An 18,078-nucleotide genomic window follows, 5' to 3' on the forward strand; every position below is an offset into this window, starting at 1 on the left:
AATATATAAGAAATCACTTGTCGGTCATATATTTAGTTAAAAGTTGTACTGTTTAGGAAATTCCTTAACACTCTTGTTAATTAGAGATGGCACAGGGATGGCAAATAGCTTTAACTTTATGTGCCAAGCCTGATCTGTTCATGATGGTTGTTGGACGTGTTGTGCTGTGAGAATCGCTGAGGCAGAATCTGGGTGTAACAGACAAGACTGCCAAGATTGATTAGTAATGTCTGCCCCGGGCTGAGGAAGATGGAGTGGTGATACACACTCAGTGTCTGCCATCTCTGCATTACGGTGCCACAAGACATTACTTGGCAACTTATTAGGCACTAGCCACGTCATGGGTTGTCAATCAGGAGTTTCACCAACGTCTTGTGGCAATGAGCTGAATATGGGTCCAAGGTGGGAGGTGAGAACCACACAGGTAAGAAGCAAGCCCAGAAGACATTGCCATTCTGGGAAACACAGGAAGCTGATGAAGATCTGCAAGTCTCCAGAATACTCTGAAAACACGTTCCTGTCCTTAATGGCTTTGGGGATTTCAGCCACAAACATTTAGTGATTTTTCTTAAAATTCCAACACCAGTAGAAATGTGGCAGACTTTGCACCAAAGAGGAGAGCAGAGTCTTGGCAATGACTTTGATTTTGCTCAGTTCTTGTTCTGCTAATGCTCACCTAGGTCTTTCCTCCTGAGACTTGGCTGCCTGGCACCTTGGACTTTCTACACCTTTGCTGTTGGATCACTGACCTGCCCCTTTGTCTCTGCCTTGACTGTATCTCATTCTCTTTTGCTGTAGGGAAAAGGTGCTAAGCCCATGGCCCCTCTCTCAGAAAGGGCAGTAGTAGTGGAAAGGAAGACTATTTGTTTTATCCCGTGGTCTTTGTTATCTAATTCCGAGCTTTTGTGGTACTTGTGAAATAAAACCAATCATTAAAGGCACATTGGTGAAGTTACATACCATTTTTTGAAAGATTCTGGTAGTCTCTGTGATTGCAGCGGTTTCTTTCCCGTAAACGAAGGTAAATGGAGTTTTCTTTAATTCTGAAACAAATATATATGTGTACATTTAATGTCAGGACAGTCACATGATAAAGTTCAAACAAACATGTTCTTATTATGATTTTTTAAAATGGAGTGAAAATGAACTCAGAAAATCAAATCTCTGCAGATACGTTTTCTCTAAACTGTCAATGCAAGAGTTGTTATAAGAGACAGCCCTATAAAACGGGGTTGCACGGCTGTAATAAGATCAAACTTTTCCTTTTTTAAAGGCCTCCCGAGTCATCCCTTTTTAATCTTTTCACTAAAAGCCGCCGTAAGTCTCTTGGGCAGGTGGTTCTCTTTACTGTCTCTGAGATTTTGAACCTGATCACATTCCTTTTCTTCTTTCAGTTGCTATGAAGCCATAGCTGATATTCTTGTCCTTCAGATCCATTTCTCCCCTTTTTTCATTTAATAGTAGGACTTATGTCTGCCCAGAATGATGACTGCTCTATCCAGCTTCCCTTGCAGCTAGGAGAGGCTTCTTCACTAAGTTCTAGACAATGCGATAGAAGTGTAATTGGTCAGCAGCAAGTTCTGGGCATGTTTCTTAGGAAACATTATTGGCAGGTGACCTTTGCTCTTTCTTTGTCCTCTTTTTCCATTCCGCTGCCCCAAATAGGAATGCTGCCATTTTAGACAATGGGGTAAGTGCTATAGTGGGAAGGCAGGTGGTGAGCGGGAGGGACCCTGGATCCCTGGGGACCAGTGGAGCTGAGCTCCTACACCAGACCTGGGCGGCACATCTCTGGACTTTTATGTTTAAGAGAAATAACCTCTTGTAATATCTTATTTAAACCACCCATATGTTGAGTCTCTCTGTTCCTTGTAGCTGAATCTAACACAAATGGAATACCAATAATAATGGAGTTTAGAGACAAATTTGTAACCAGTATCAGACTATAGTTGCATATCTTTTCAGTCATTTTCTTGGCTCCCTTTGTCCTATCTTTGATTTTCTATCTTCTTTGGCCAAGCTTTAATTTAGTTTAAATGTGATTTAATGTTACGTTCTCTATACCTTTATCGACTTCCTAAAACCCTTTTTGAAACAAGATCGGGTATGAACTAATGAATAATAATTAAACTCAGAAGTATTTGATCCCTAGTGAAATGCATTGTATCTTTTCATTATAATAACCTCATATCTCACAACCTTACATAAACCACCCTTTATTTTTAAGTGTTCTGTAAGTCTCACTCATAGTGCTTGCCAACTGTCTGTTATGCAGAAAGCGAAGCGTGTTTCAGGGTTGGACGCTTGGGATGCACCGAAAGTAGTCTTCTTTCTGAAGTCTGAGAAATGTATGATAACGTTTCTCAATAGAAGACTAAGATGCCTGAGCATTGTCTGAAGCTGTTCTGTGCCTCAATATTTTGAGAACCTCTAGTAGCACGTTGTTCCAAGTGGCTGAAATGTCATGATGAGAGGCTCTGTTTGCATTCATAGTGTTAGACATTTGAGGGGCAGTTTTAACCTGGAAATTTCATGTCACTCACTTCTGAGAGACGTTCTTCAATTACTTCATTGATGATGTCTTCCTTTCTTTTTTTCTTAGAACTCCTGTTGTCTGGATATTGAGTTACCTAGACTGGTCATCGAACTTTCTAGTTTTTCTGTCCTATTTTCCATCTCTTTGTCTTTTTCTCTTTCTTCTGGGTGACATTCTCCACTTGATCTTTCAACCTTTCTATGAAAATCATCTTATGTCACTACTATAATTTCCAAGTGATCGCTTTTGTTCTTTGACTATTTCTTTAATTTCAGCATAATGTTCTTGTTACATGAATAAAATACCTTCTCTTATCTTTTCAAAGACATTAGTTTTAGTTATTTTTATAAGTAGAATATTAGAGTTTTTAAAGCTTTCTTTCCGCTTAGTAAACAAAGCTATAGTCTGTTTTCTTGAAGCTGTTTTTTCTCTTTGTTTTTACATTGTTTTTCACATTCAAGGTTTCCCTCAGATGTCTGATGATCCTGGGTTGTTGTTTGGCTTATATTTAAAAATGGAAACTGGTTGGAAATTCAAAGCTGATGGGAAACTGGGCCCCTGGATTGACTTGCTGACTGTGGCCCTCACTGGGCCTTTCTCGGGGAATGCTTGCTGTCTGTGTCTTTGGGGCTTTCCTCTTGGGATGTCCAGTCTCCATCCAGGTCCCCAGCCCTCTGGGGCTGGGGGTGGGTGGTCCTCAGCATTCAGCATGCATGGGTTTTAGGAGGGTGTCTGGTGTCTCCCAGTCCAGAAGCCCTTAATTTCAGCCTTTCCAAAGAAGAAACCTCTAGCCTTATACTCCAATAAGGGAGGGGTACCTGCCCACCTGTGTAGGGTTGGGAAGGGATCTGAGGATCTAACTGCTTCTTCAGCAACCTTTCTGCCAACCCTCTGTGTTTACTCTCACCGTCATTTCTGCAGCTACCGCCCGGAGCCAGTTCCCAAGTCGCTGGGAGGTCCTGCCGTTTAACCTGGCTTGCTTCTTGCCATTCCCTCCTCCTAGCTCAGGATGCAGCTTTCCTGAGTCGACCACGTCAGTTACCACTTGTGTTTCTGCTTTCTGGCTTCCAACATTTTGTGCTGTTGGCTCTTCCTGTTCTCTGTGCCCTTGTGGACAAACTCATTTACTGTCATTCTCTCAAGGGAGAGAAGTAAATGCTGGGTTCAATCTGCTGTCTTACCCAGAAGGCTGCACTGAATACTTTCTATAGTGCATCGTTTGTGACCTCTGCCTTGGCTATTTTATTCTAGTCTGAAAAAGCAGATGGGAAATGGACATTAGATCTGAGTTCAATACGAAAATGATTTCACGGTCAATAAAGAGGGGTTATTTTCCTTTGGGAAAGTAATTGTTACCAATATTTAGCCATACATGTATTTTTGATAATTCTAAAAATGGAATTTATGTACCGAGATATTGCTTTGCACCTGCCCTGCTCACAGAGAGTAAATAGTATGGATGTTAATATTATGGATACAGTTAGTTTCATTACAAGAATATAGAAGAAATTGTTACCATAGGCGAATAGTTTCACTGACATTTCTGACCAGACATAACATCTAGAATTTTAGGATTAAGGCTTTGTTCTAGACACTAGAAAGTATTTCATGTGATCAAAGATACTGTTTTCTTTCATTCCCCACGTCAAACACATAATCTCTCTTATAAATTCTAGGAACTGAACTTGTCATAGGGTGCTCAGGAATCCTGAGAAGATAGAGGGAGCAATACAGTATTTTGAGAAGCTTATAATACAGTGTTTTGGGGGTGCCTACAAACGGGGAAGATTGCTTAATAGAAAGGAAGATTGCTTAATTGCTTTATCTGTATCTTAATTCAGCTGAACTTGAGTTAAAAAGATACACTGAGGATACTGTGCAGTCAGGTTAACTGTGATGGCCATTCTGGATTTAAACCCTCCTCCTCTTGCTCCTCTAGGCCTAGCTGGACTGAGCTTTCCCAGCGCGATTTCCCATGCCCACGGGCTAGTAGAAGTGGTGATGGCTTCAGTCCTTTAATTTGAGGGGTGCAGTAGAGGAGTACTTGAGAGTTCCCTTCCTCACTTCTTGGGAGCTGGCTTGGGAGGACATCACATTAAATTCCCAATTTTATCGGCTCTGTCTATTGCAGGGCCCAGGAAGTACAGGCCTCTCATGTGAGGACACACTCACTGGCCAGATTTTGACTTCTAACACCAAAAATTCAAAATGGGTAAATCTCAGGCAGGATGTCTACTAATTGTTTTCCCCAACATGGGCTCAGGTAACACACGCAAAAAAAAACACTTTCTCTGAGAGCCTTCTAATACCAGGCCCCTCCAAACTTCACCATGACTAAGAATAATATAGACAAATTAAAAGGGTTGATTTAGAACTGAAAAAGTGATCACCTCTTGTGTTGACTCAAAGCAGAACCCACTTGGAGGGAGGCAACAGAACAGTTTCCCAGAAGGCTTAGCACATCAGAGATTTGGGGGATAAACCAAGTATGATATTATTTAAGCAACAGTGACGTATCAGGTCCTGGTGAAGTTTCTGAGGCTATTGTTGACTCTCTCCAGAGGCACAGCTAGTTTGGATATACGTTTTGAGGCCTTATGAAGCTGACTCGTAGGGAATAAGTCACAGAAAACACTGGGGCTCAGAAGGCTATCAGGAGGGTCAGTGAGAGACAAATGGTAATATTTGTTGTGAAGGGTTAGGGTAGGGGAGTAGATTAAGATAAAATCTGATAACAGAGAGACTAGACTGGCTTTATCCGGTCTACTAGGAAGTTTTAAGAAAAGGGTGGATAGTTTTCTTTCTGATGTGGATGGAGGTCAGGCCAGCATGGGGCCAGGGAGATGAGTTAAAGAACTTTAAAATTGCTTCCAGTCTTTTGGTGCTGGCCACCTCCCAGAGCCCTGTGTAACCTCTAGTTCACTGCATCACAGAACACACAAGATTTCAGCCTCTGAGAGGGATAAACATGCAGAATATGGTTTGTTGTGTATCCAGAGAGATTGACAGTGGGCTAATTATGCAGAGGTGGGGCTGACTGTAGAGGAGGTCCTAGGAGTTCAGACATGAAAAGATCAGCAAGACAGCATGATAGATTTTGAATTTGGAGCAGCAAAAGAGTACAAGGAAATAGACCTCATGGGCGTTGTGTTCAATAATTCATGAGGTGCTGTATCTAGACAAAGCTTCTTACCTGTTAAGTTAACCTCCCACCAAGATTCCTTCCTCTGCCCATCTCTGAGCTTGGAACAGTTATAACTCTTTCCATCCTGGCTTTTCTCAGCCTCAGATTTGATTCTAAGCCACTGTATCAGGGTAACTATATCACATGAAACTGATAAAACAGAGATTTAAGGCTATGGATGCTTGTAAATCTGAAAAGATCAGTTGTGACATAGAAATTGTTTTAATAATCTAAACACCATTTCTCAAAGGGTACTCTGTGAAACACTGGTTTCTTGAGATGCAGCTCTCTCTCTCATAAAACACACACACACACACACACACACACACACACACACACAGATCCTACATAGTTCTGTGGTTAGGAAATGTTTCATATGTTACCTTGAAAATACACAAAGCTTTCTGTCTTATCAAATAAAGGCTTTGATAAGCCATATGCTGAATAAACTTGTTTTCCTTCATTCAAACGAGCATTTTCTAAACGTATTTGACCTAGGATTCTTTTAAAAATGTATGTAATACCTTTTAACATCTTGTGGAACTAGTGTTTTCCCAGGACAGATTTTGAAGACTATGGATGAATTATTTCTGTGATCTATAGGTGAGCACTGAGATGACCTAAAATCTCAGGTTCAGTTGGTTACAAGATTTCTACTAGAGACATTTAGAGGTTTTTTTAAATTCACTTTGATCAATCTAGATTGTAAAATTATATCATTCTGGACAAATGGACAAATTGAGGCTTGTTTGATCTATTATTGACCAAATTCACTTGTTAGCAAAGCTCTCCTTTCTTTTATTCTTTCTACCAGACTATGGCATTGATCATTTTACTTTAAGCTTATTTTCTCCAACTTGTTGACTGTGCGATTATTTTACTATTTTAATAAATTTTGCCAATTTCTTGTAGAACACGTATGACAGGGCACATTAGAAGTCTAAGGGCTTAAGTCCAAAGCATTGATCTTTATCCCCATCACATCCTGCAACTGGTGATTCAATTCATGCAGTTTATGCTGCTCTTCCCTTGTCCGTAGCGTTTTTCCCTGAAACGTTAATTCCTACAGATCTGATTTGATTTAAGCAATCTGAGAAAAGGCAAGGGAAGGAGGTTTACAGATTGTAAGGTACTCTACAAATGTAAAGTGATATCATTATAAACTTATTCAGTAATTCTTTCATGGAGTACCTATTACGGAGCCTCTTACTATGCCAGGGGCTAGGGCTACAGAGCAGGCAAGCACTTGAGATGCTCAGAGTCTGTGGGGGGTGACCATGAGTCAACAGCATGACAAGCCAGGTGACATGGTGTTGAAGGAGCAGAGAATCATCTGGGCAGATGGGGATTAGTATGAAGAGGCTGTCGAAAGGCACTGACCCCTGAGTGGTGAGCTTTGAAGCATGAGCAGGGGTCACTAGATCAAACAAAGATGAGGGTAAATGCCTGTGGTGCTTAACCTCACTAGTAATCAGGAGGTTACTTATTAGAACAACAATACAATATTGTTAGATGGGAGAAAATTAAGAAGGTGGATAATATCCAGTATTAGCAAGGGTGTGGGGAAACCAGTCTTCTCAGACATTACTTGGGAGAATACAAATTGGTCTAGCCCTTCAAGAGGGATTATGAACAATTAAAAATGGATACATTCTGATCCAGCAATGATTTTTTTTTAAATTAAAGTTTATTGGTGTTAGTAAAGTTACGTAGATTTCAGGTGTACAATTCTGTATCACATCAGCTATAAATCCCATTGTGTGTTCACCACCCAGAGTCAGTTCTCCTTCCATCACCATATATTTGATCCCCTTTACCCTCATCTAGCACCTCCCTCCCCACTTACCCTCTGGTAACCACTAAACTATTGTCTGTGTCTATGAGTTTCTGTTTCTCATTTGTTTCAGCAATGTTTTTCTAAAGAAATCATCACATGTATTCATAAAGAGAGCTATAGAATGTTTATTGCAACATTTGGGGGGATAACGAGGGTTTGGAATTGAGTGGACTCTCCAGCAATGGGAGAATAAAACAACCATACTATGAAATACCACACAGAACTGCACAAGAATGGAAAAGGCTTCAAGAAGCATTGTTAGGGCAAAGCATTACATCATAGTATGTCACACACAGTATGACGTCATTCGTGGCAAAATTCCAACAAAGCATTTCTTTCTGTACAAATAAATGCACGTGAGCACATAAGGAAGGGTCTAGAGGAAGTCACACTAAATTGATAACAGGGCTCTCTTCTGGGAAAGGGGGTGAACTTGGGGGAGGGTTTGGCTTTTTAGTCTATGTACCTCAGGTATTTTTTAAAATAAAAAAATACATTCATGATTTGAGTCAATAAATTAAAAAAGATAAAAATTGAAAAATAAGTAGAGTCAAGGAGGAACTCGCAAGTGGAGAGATTTGTCAGCATATGGTGGGACGCGTCCTTCGGCTGAGCCACTGTGTCTACGGATGGTCCCTCCTGCCCAAGCCCAGTGACACACCAGGCGCCTGCATTCCATCCCTTCTCGCCTTCTTTAGGAACTTGTTCCTTCCTGCATCCTCCGTTCTCTCTCTTTTGGATCTTCCGTTCACTACAGGCATACTGTAGGATTTCTCATCTACAAATGTCTCCTGATCTTTTATGCCCCACGTCCTATCACACCACCCCATTGCTCTGCCCCCTTTACTAGGGAAACTTGTTCAAAGAGTCGTTTCTGCTCACCCGCATTTACTTCATCACCTCCTGAACCGAGTCTCTCCCATCAGGCTTCCATCTCCACCCCATAGGCATGTTTCTGGTCAGAGCGTCCCCAGGGTCACCGTCTTGCATACCCACCCAGGGGCCAGAGTCAGGCCTCCTCTTCCTCTGCCTCGAACAGCATTTGGCCTTGGAAACACGTTCGTCACTTGGCCTCCAGGACACTAAATCCTTCCACTTTTCTTCCTACTTTGAGGGTTGTTGTTTCTGTCTTCTTTTCCCCAAACCCATCCATGTTGGCATTCCCCCAGCCTCTGTCCTCAGCCACATTTCTTTTTTGCACTCACTCCTGGGGACCCAAGTTCTCCATTTTTTTGCTCTCAGGCCTGGTTCACGCTCTTAAAATTATGGAGAAACCCAGAGAGATTTTGTTTATGTGAGTTATAGTGGTGAATATTTATATATTGGAAATGAGAACTTCAAAATTTGAAAGAACATTTAATTGTTAATTCATTTAAAATAATAATAATACCCATGACATGTTAACATAAATAACATTTTTTCCTTTTTAAAATATATACATATATATATATATATTTTTTTTTTTTCAACCCCTACCTCCAATTAGTGAGAAGATTGGCATTGTTTTACCACTTTTCAAATCTCTTTAATGTCTGTCTTAATAGAAGACCACTGAGTTCTCCTATCTGTTTCTGCATTCAGTCTGTCATGTTGTTTTCGTGGAAGTAGATGAAGAAAATCTAGTCTTACAGATGTAGACTTAATATCCTTTTTAGATAACTTTGGATACCCTTCTTTAATTCTACACCAAAACTTGGCAAATAGTAGTTTCTTAAAGATTGACTAGCTGCAATGTTGAATCTGAAATTATATCAATGATCTCTTTGCACCTTGTTTAAAATGCATTGGTCTATCTTGTACTTTGAATGGGTCTTTCACCCATGCATGATTTTATATATCATGCATTGGTCATTTAGAAAACATTGATTCACTGAGTTATGCAGATATTCCAAATATTGATACATTTTATGATACTATATTAAAAAATTGTATTTGTTGCTAGCATTGTATATCTCATTGGAAAAGTCTTTGCATATTAGGAAGCTGTCAAGTTTATGGTAGAAGATACAAGTTATTCAAAATTCAAATTTTTCTTTGAAAGCTCAAATTTTATGAGTAGCAACCAATGCTATCATTTGTTTTCCTTTAAGTGACAAGCTCATTTCATTCGTTTTGGATAAAATACCTACCATATACTCAAGTCTTTTTCAATAAAACTGGTGTTCCATGAAAAACTGACTAATTTAGCTCTCAAATCACTCACACAAGTGCTTTTCCTTAAGACGACCATCATATTTTGTATGTAGCAGAAGTGCTTTATACATACTTCCCGTTTCATGAGATGAAATTATCCAAAAAATCGTGTACTTACTTTAATAAAATTAATGATGTTTTTATGCTTCATAGGCAACATTTTCAAGGGAAGAAGTCCCCTTTCCCCCCTCTTTTTAAGCCAGGAGTGTGTGAAGGCCACAGTGACCCCCAAATGTAGTTTGGTGCGACTGCTCTACCCACCATTGCTTTTCCACCACCAATACAAATGGCTACACAGTGCAAGGCCAATACTGTTTTAGCATTGTTGGGAAAATAGTTTTTACCTTGTGAACCCCGTGAAGGGGTTTTAGAGACGCCCCCTCGCAGGGGTCCATGGCCACTGACATAGACTATATCTCCCTCCCGTCAGTCTCACCAACTTTAGATGACCCACTCTCTGGCTAATTATTTGTTTTGCAAAGTATAATTATAAGATGGCTAATCATTTGCAATTATATCACATGTAATTTTTGAATAATGGATTTAATAAGGTTATTAAGCCCATTAGTGTTTAGTACTTGTCTTTTTTTTTTTTTTTAACATGAAATTAGGTTAGCAAATCTGAGCTGCAAATCCCGTCTCTCCAATTTTCTGTTTTGAATGCCCCATGTGACTTGGCGTACAGTTATACGCTGCTTTTCAAAATTGTTCTCTGCTGGGTCAGAGAGAATAGATAACCTCTAACACTCAGATTCTAGGACACCTCTAATCATAGACATGTGTTTAAATGTCCTCAAACAGCATTACTGTGCCACTTATAACAATGGCTTTGTCTATTTCTTTCTAAGCATTTGCTATGCTTCTGGCCCCAAATAGCAAATTTAAGCCAGAGGCAGAAGGAAGCAACACGTACTCGAGAAAATTCCATCTAGTTTGCACCCACTTCTGCGGACCAACTGATCTCACGCTCATCTCCCTGGCTTGCTGTGGTCACTTTGGTAATTGCTTTGGTTCTTTTGACTTGCATGACATTTTACAGCTAACTTCAGCTGCTTACTTAAATTTCTTTTTCTCTAAAGCGCTGATTGCTGGCCCATTTTCCCTGCAGTTCCCTCTGCCTGCAGCTCTGAAGCACCTCTCTATCCTTTAGCCCCAGTCAGCACTGACTTTCAGAAGAAAGGGGTTTGGACAACCACAAATGCTCAAGTTAGATGTGGTTCAGTCCAGGTGGTTCTTTTCGTTAAGGATTTGGAGTCCCCTGTTTCCCTCCTGGGGTTTGCTTGGAGGACACAGTGCACATAAAGACAATAATGGACCATTTAATTAACAGCTGGTCAAGCACCCAGTGTCACCTAGTGCAGGGCTTACTCGGCTCCACCTTTACTGCACAGTCACCCTGGCCCTAGAGAAACACGGTTCCTAGAACATTTCAAGCTCCGACCGACAAAATGAGCTATATCTTGTCTCAAGGCACAGCTGGTTAAGGCGGGGAGACAAGCATATTTGGTGGGGAGAAGCAGGTGCATCTCTCCCCAACAGTTCCCTCCAATGCTTCTAAACCAAGCAGCATCACACAGTAGGATGTGGCCTTCAGCAGTACGTTGCCCTATAGCCACTGTGCTTGAGCACTGGCGAGAGCTTCAGAGACCGCCAGGAGCAAGTCAGCGTCATCACGTACATGAGGTCCGGGGGTGCTAAGCGTCCTGCCGAAGGGCACACAGGACCAGAGCCCTTGAACCTGCCAATGGTCTTCCTCCTCCTTCACCCCGACTCATGGGGCTCTGCAATGGCAGACGCTGCCTTTACACTAAAGCCCTTCCTTCCTGAAGTTTTGGCACGTTGTTTCCCCTCCTACATGTGTTACTGGGCCTCGCTTCTTTAACTTAAATAGGATTTTCTCGTTCCATTAATTGCTTTTGAAGATGCTCTGAACACGGAGAACTATTTTTAGTCTTTAAAAATTGTTTTTCTTCTTCTCACTTACAGCTAATAGTTCTCCTCCCTGTTATCAGGCTTCAGCCCCCAAGCTACCAACCTCACAGAGGGTGTTTGTTTGTTTGTTTGTTTGTTTGTCTTGGATCAACTCAGTTGCTTTCTGAATCACACTGGAAACAAAACAAAACAAAACAAACCTCATGGTTTTAAGGGATATTGCTTTTTGAATTTTCTGAAGCCCAAGAGTCAAGAGAACAGACTTCGTTTATGTCACCTGAACTGAAGGACAGAAGATTTATAAAACTGAGGGATTAGGTTTGTTCTTGATGCATGCATGCAATTTCAATTATGTTCCATTCATCGCATGCAGGAGATACTACATTTTGAAGGGGGTGATGGGAATAATGGAGGAAGGAAAGGAAAGCAATCGTTTTTTTCTCCCCAACTGCATCTTTTTGCTATCGAAGGTACATTTTCCAAAGAACACTGTTGCTACCCAAAGCAGGCAGCTGATCTCAGATGGCAGGAAGCACTTTGTAGAGATCCAGTTGAATAGAGTCGCCCATAAATTCTATCCCGTGTTAATGAGCATTTGGATTCACAGGGACACGTGCTTAAAATGCCCGGGGAAGCTGACCACATCTGTCACAAAAGCTGCTTCTAGGTCAGTGTTCTTTTTCTTCTCCTGATTCCACCCGAAGAGAACCTCCTTTATACGCTAATCTCGCCTTAATATATATATATATATATATATATATATATATATATATATATATCACTTATAATACACTTATAATATATATATTACACACTTTAGAACTCTTTTTCTTTTAAGAAGGAGATTGGCCTAGCATAGATTATCCGCAGGCAAAGTTTTCAAGAGAGTACACGAGCTAGTTTAATAGGAACGATTGCTGGGAGGGACATACTGAATGGGGACACGCAGGGGTGTCAGGCTGCTGTGTTTCTGATTCATGGGGGAATCCACTGCAACTCAGATTCCAGACACAGAATTTTCTTTTCTATCAAAAGGAGTTGAATATATTCTCCCCATCCCAGCTGAGTGGCAGGGATCACAGGCAGAGTACACAGAAACAGGTGACACAAAGAGCCCTGGGAGGGGGACACCTAGAGGGGTTGGGACCCCAAAACACAGAGAGAAACACCCCGCAGGGCAGGTGTATCTTAGAAATACAACAGGTAAGGACAACACTAGAGTGAGTTTTGAGCAAGTCACATAGGCCGTCAGTAAGGTTTTCTAAACAGCAATAGAGCGCCCAGTACAAGAAGGTGTGAAAGCAGCCCAGCCCAGCTCGGGATACAGATGATTGTCACATACGCACACCTAGACCAGTCGCTTCCTTTGTGAGCAGATGTCGGAATCTCTCTTCTAAGGAGAATATAAAATTATAAACCACACATGTCTGAAGACTTGCAGGTTTTCCTCTGCCTTTCACCCCACTGCCTTTCTTCCAAGGAAGACGTGTGTGCCTGCTGGGCTCTGATGGGAGGACCAGTGGAAACTGCTGGAGGATGAGAGGGCACGTGGGATTTTGCATTGATGAGGGAGTAGCCCCTGGTCTGAGGGCAGACAGATGCAGAAAGGAAGAGGGACACTGGCTCCACCCGCCACCCCCAACAGAAACTAAACACCACTGAACAGTTTGCTTGGGAACAGGAGCTAAGTTTGGGTAGAGAGTTCTTGGAGGAATTAGATTTAGATGTGGGCACTATTGTGTGAGTTGTACGTGGAAAGAGATGAGGAAACACGTTTTCACCATTTTAACTGGTGAATGGATTCCTCTTTCATTCTTTTCTGACTCCAGTGAAGATCGAAGCTACTTGGTAATTAATTTTAAACATCAGACTGCTATTTCCTCTCTGGCAACTTCGTGAGGCTTTAGGTCAAAGGATGGATGGATTTTACAGGGCTCATATGTAAATGTAGGCACCATTAAAAGTGCAATAAACTGTATGCATGTCTCATAATGAATTCCTTTTGTTAGTACCATAAAAACCTTGATGTGCAGAAACTCCTCGGGATTTTAACACATAGCTGGATTGGATGGAGGGCGCTTAAATATTATTTTCTCAATTTCAACATTGACAGTGGGGAGATAAACAAGACTCTCTTTTCCAGAATGTTGCTTTAGCTGGGTTGTCTCTGGATGTAGTAATATTCCAGGTGACAAAAACAATAGCAACTGTAACTGAGGAAAGATGAGCCGAAGGTGGGGCTCTAGGGGCCCCAGACTGCTGGGAGTGTGGGGGGTTTGGGGAGGGAATAACGGGCACATGATTGACATCTGAAACAATGCATGCCACACCCCCACATGGGTGGGGCTTCGCTGTTTCTCGGTCATTTCCCGTCTCCTAGCTACGCTCTCAAATAAAGGGGCAGGAGCGACAGGGACCGCGTTCTGCAGGCAGAGTGAAGACACACATAAAGGTCGGGAGTTGTGCACTAGCAGGGCCTTTGCTCACCAAACGACTGTCTGGTAAAATGGGACCCAAGGTTTCATGACGACGACTCCTACCACTTGTTACTGTATGATCCTGGTCAAGTTTCTTAACTTGTCTGCTTAACCCTTAGATTCCTCAACTGCAAAAAGCAGAAAGTAATACCACCGACCTCACAAAGGGATGAAATGAAAAAAACCTCCATAGAACAGCAAAACGCTTGGCATACAGTGAATGCCTGGCAAAGGTTACGTTTTACTAGCTGCAGTATCGGTCCCGTTAGCATTATTGCACTAATGACAAGGACGTAGGAGCCAAATTCTTTTTACGTGATTAAACTGGAAAACCTACACCCAATTTTGAAAACATGTCTCCTCTGTTTCCCCAATATTCACAGATGATTCCTACATAAATCTGGATAAGGTTTCATGAAGGTTGGTTATCTTCCCTAGTTTCTTCTCTGTCTCTTACATTGCGCCAGTTTCCCAAATCCTTTGGGATATGGGCCCCTTGCCTAGCACCCCAAAGGAGGTGTCTGTTGACGACTTCCATGAATCCTTTCTCCAGGGACTCCTGTGGCTCTGTGTTGACAGTCGTCTTTGGGCACATTTGTCTCGTCTTATTATCACTTGTACATTTATCTCATCTGTCCTACTTGATTATAATTGACTGTAGAGATGGGACAAGCCTTATTTACCTTTAAAACATCTAGAGATGCTTTAGAAAACATCTATAAAACTACCTGATTTGGTAGCAAGTATCTAATAGCTATTTTTTAAATAAATAAGTAAAGATATCAAATTATTCATGATGTGCAATGTCCTCCATTAAATAAAATTGGGGTGCTAACATTATGAATGGTTGTTCCCGGGCCCCGAATCCACACACAGTCACACGCAGCAAGTTGGTTTTTGTGTCACTAGACTCCACGCATTGTGTCTACCTTTTCATTTACAGCATTAGAGCCAGGGTGACTCCAGGGCCTTGAGACTTACCTATTAATTTAGCCATTACCTTTATAAATATTAATTTCGGAGAGTAAACACTCAAGTTAACTTCTTTGTCCCTTGACACAGAAAAATGTAGTGATGTGTTTGAGTATTTTCCATCCAGGGTCAACTCTAGAGCACCTGTGTCAGGAATACCCCCTCCCTGTCAGCACGGATACAGTCTCCCACTGTATGGCTGACTGTGTCAGCGGTGCATTTGTTGTATGTCACCATATTCTAGAAGTAATCTTAATAATTCTCACCTCAGCATCTTGGGAGCAAGCCCCATCTCCTGCTTTACTTTTACATAGATACAGGTATTGAAATGTCTGAGAGTGTGCAAACATACATACCTACTAGCAGAGTTCAGAAATCCGGTAGCGCCAGAGAGCTGGGGCCAGTTGAGCTCATTGGTAAGAGCTGTTGGTAAATCGAAGAAGGATTTCTAAAGAACAAATAAAGTGGTAATTGTCAAAATGGTCATTTGTTTTCTGCAGAGAGTAAGACTGTTCACTGCGTATCCATTCTCCTCTGTCTGTCCATCTCTCATCTCTCTTTCTTAATCTCTCTCTTAAAGGGACTTCGGCATTTAAAGTGTATGCCTCTTTAACCATCACCAGAAAATTCATGAAGAGCCACATCAGACATGAACTGGCTTCTATTTGCGTCCATGGAATATGCGAACATGAGGGAGCTCATACTCATCCCTCCTTCGAAAGGGCTGTTTCAGTAGCTGGGTAAACTTTCCACTCTTTTAAATTCACTGAGCTTTTCTCCATATTTTTGTTCAGACATTCATGAAATCCATTGCCTGAAAAGCAATAGTACCCCAGCCCTCAGAAAAGATGGCTTCTTGAGTTCAAAGCTATGCCCTCAGTCAATAGATAGTGCGTCCTGACTTCCTGGGGGTCTCAGACACTTTTGAGAATCTAACTATGGTTCCTTTCCCCATAAAAGATGTACATATACTCAACATGGCCTGTGATTTCAAAGGGCTCACAGACCCCCTGTGGCTCTTGCACAAACTTCACACATAGAGTGCTGACAAAATGAGGATTCATTGAACCACATTTCTATGGCTTGTGCAAAATCAGAGAAGAAAAATGTTATCGGCTGTGTCCCCTTATTGTTTCTTTCATAAATGTCATCTGGGATAAACCATGAGGTTTCCAGACTTGTTGAGCTCATAGAAACAGAAAGTAGAAAGGTGGTTGCCAGAGGCAGGGGTAAGGGGGAATGGGGAGTTGCTGTTGAATTTGTTAGTATACAGTTTCAGTTTTACAAGATGAAAATGTTGTAGAGATTGGCTGCATAACAACGTGAATATACTTAACACCACTGAACTTTACACTTAAAATTGGTTTCAATGGTAGATTTTATGTTGTGTATTTTACCACAATTAAAAAGTGAATATGCAAACATTTAAATTTCAGATACACAAGGAATAAGTTTTGGTATAAGTATATCCCACGAAATGCTTGGGACATACTTAAAAAAATTATTCTTTGTGTTTCTGAAATTCAAATTTAACTGGGTGTCCTGTATTTTACCTGGGAATCCTGATTTGGATAAAAACTCTGAAAGCCAATGTTCCCTTTTTGCCTTGGCTGACAGGACACCTCAATGTCTGGCTTCAGGAAGCAGTTTATCTCTGGTGTATAGGGTCATCTCCTTCATGTGCCTGCCCTCGGGGGATACCATTTCCACATTGTATCACAACAGTATTTGAATTTGTATAACAAACATGCACTTTTTTGGAATCAGGAAAAAAACAACGCACCAATAAAGATACATTTTCAAGTAGATAATGAGAGAGAAGTGTGACCTTTCCTTCCCTCACGGTCCAGATTCAAATTCACTTTAGAAAGCAGAGCGAGGAGAGGAAGTGAGCAGGAGGCAAGACCACATGCCATTTGAGAAACTATATTCAATGCTATGGTAGCTTTGATGTGATTTGCCTTTAGATATTATCTATAATTTACATTTAATTTTGAAATAACATTACAGGAGGACTTGAGGCTTTCACGTCCATCCAACAGGGGCATGCACTTTCAATGTTGAAGGCCATGCAATTCCAGTGACTGGTGTGCAATTCCCCCTTAGCAGGAGGCACCCATTGCTTTCTGCTCAAAACCTCACCATCACTGTGACTCACTTCCTCTCTGTTTTGGTTTCTATTTCTCCTGCCACTATAAATCAAATGTTTTCTCTGTTGTTTTTTTAATCTTATTTTTTTCCCCTACGTGTTTCTGCTTGTGTGTTTGCTGTAGGATTTGAGAATCCTTCTGTAGCAAGTCTTCTACAGAAGACGAGAAAAACAAACAGAATGGATGAAACTCATGAGATGTGTTAAGCTGAGATAGTGAGTAAGCAGGTGGCTTGTGAGATGTAGGCAGAATTAATGAGCTGTGTTAAATAAGTTAGCAACCCGTAAAACATGTTAAATGTTTAAAGAACAATACAACACTCCCCCACACCACTCTCTCACCTTTTTCTCAGTTATGCGCACAATGGCAAACCCCAGATTTGGGAAACTGGGTATGGAACGAGGCTTCTGATTCCGGATGGGCCCCATCTTCCTTTCACAGGGAGAAGTTAGACAAGAAGCTGCTGGCATAGAGAGGTGTGTGTGACACCCTCTGCAGCCTGGAATAATAATGGAGGGGAATGTAGTTCTGAGTGAGCCTGCACATTGGGGAAACGGCTTTGCTCCAGGAATCAGGAGATCTGACCTCTAGGTTCGGCTCTACAAATACAGTAAAATGCCGTGGTTTGGATACAACACGTTAGAAGTGGAATCCATACTCCATCCAGCCCCCATGCTCAATCAGGAGTGGGTAACAAAATTCATGTCCCCGGTGGGGAAGCAGGAGATTTTGAGGGAGGCATAGGACAGGAGAGGAAATAGCCAGCAAGCCTGTCTTGGGAAGTGAGGTCTCCATGC

At 41.5% G+C, this 18,078-nt stretch overlaps 1 protein-coding gene across 2 annotated transcripts in view; it reads right to left on the reverse strand.

Annotated features, from left to right (window-relative positions):
- Positions 1-18,078, reverse strand: part of AOAH (acyloxyacyl hydrolase) — a 132,910-nt gene that overhangs the window by 42,994 nt on the left and 71,838 nt on the right. For both annotated transcript variants that reach the window (XM_019726325.2, XM_074341003.1), the window contains exons 12-13: positions 15,488-15,579; positions 961-1,043 (exon numbers count right to left, since the gene is read on the reverse strand). In XM_019726325.2, the coding sequence (XP_019581884.2) occupies positions 961-1,043; positions 15,488-15,579 (175 nt within the window). The remainder of the gene's footprint in view (positions 1-960; positions 1,044-15,487; positions 15,580-18,078) is intronic.

Source organism: Rhinolophus sinicus, linkage group LG09, assembly GCF_036562045.2.
Source record: "Rhinolophus sinicus isolate RSC01 linkage group LG09, ASM3656204v1, whole genome shotgun sequence".
Classification (NCBI taxonomy): domain Eukaryota; kingdom Metazoa; phylum Chordata; class Mammalia; order Chiroptera; family Rhinolophidae; genus Rhinolophus; species Rhinolophus sinicus.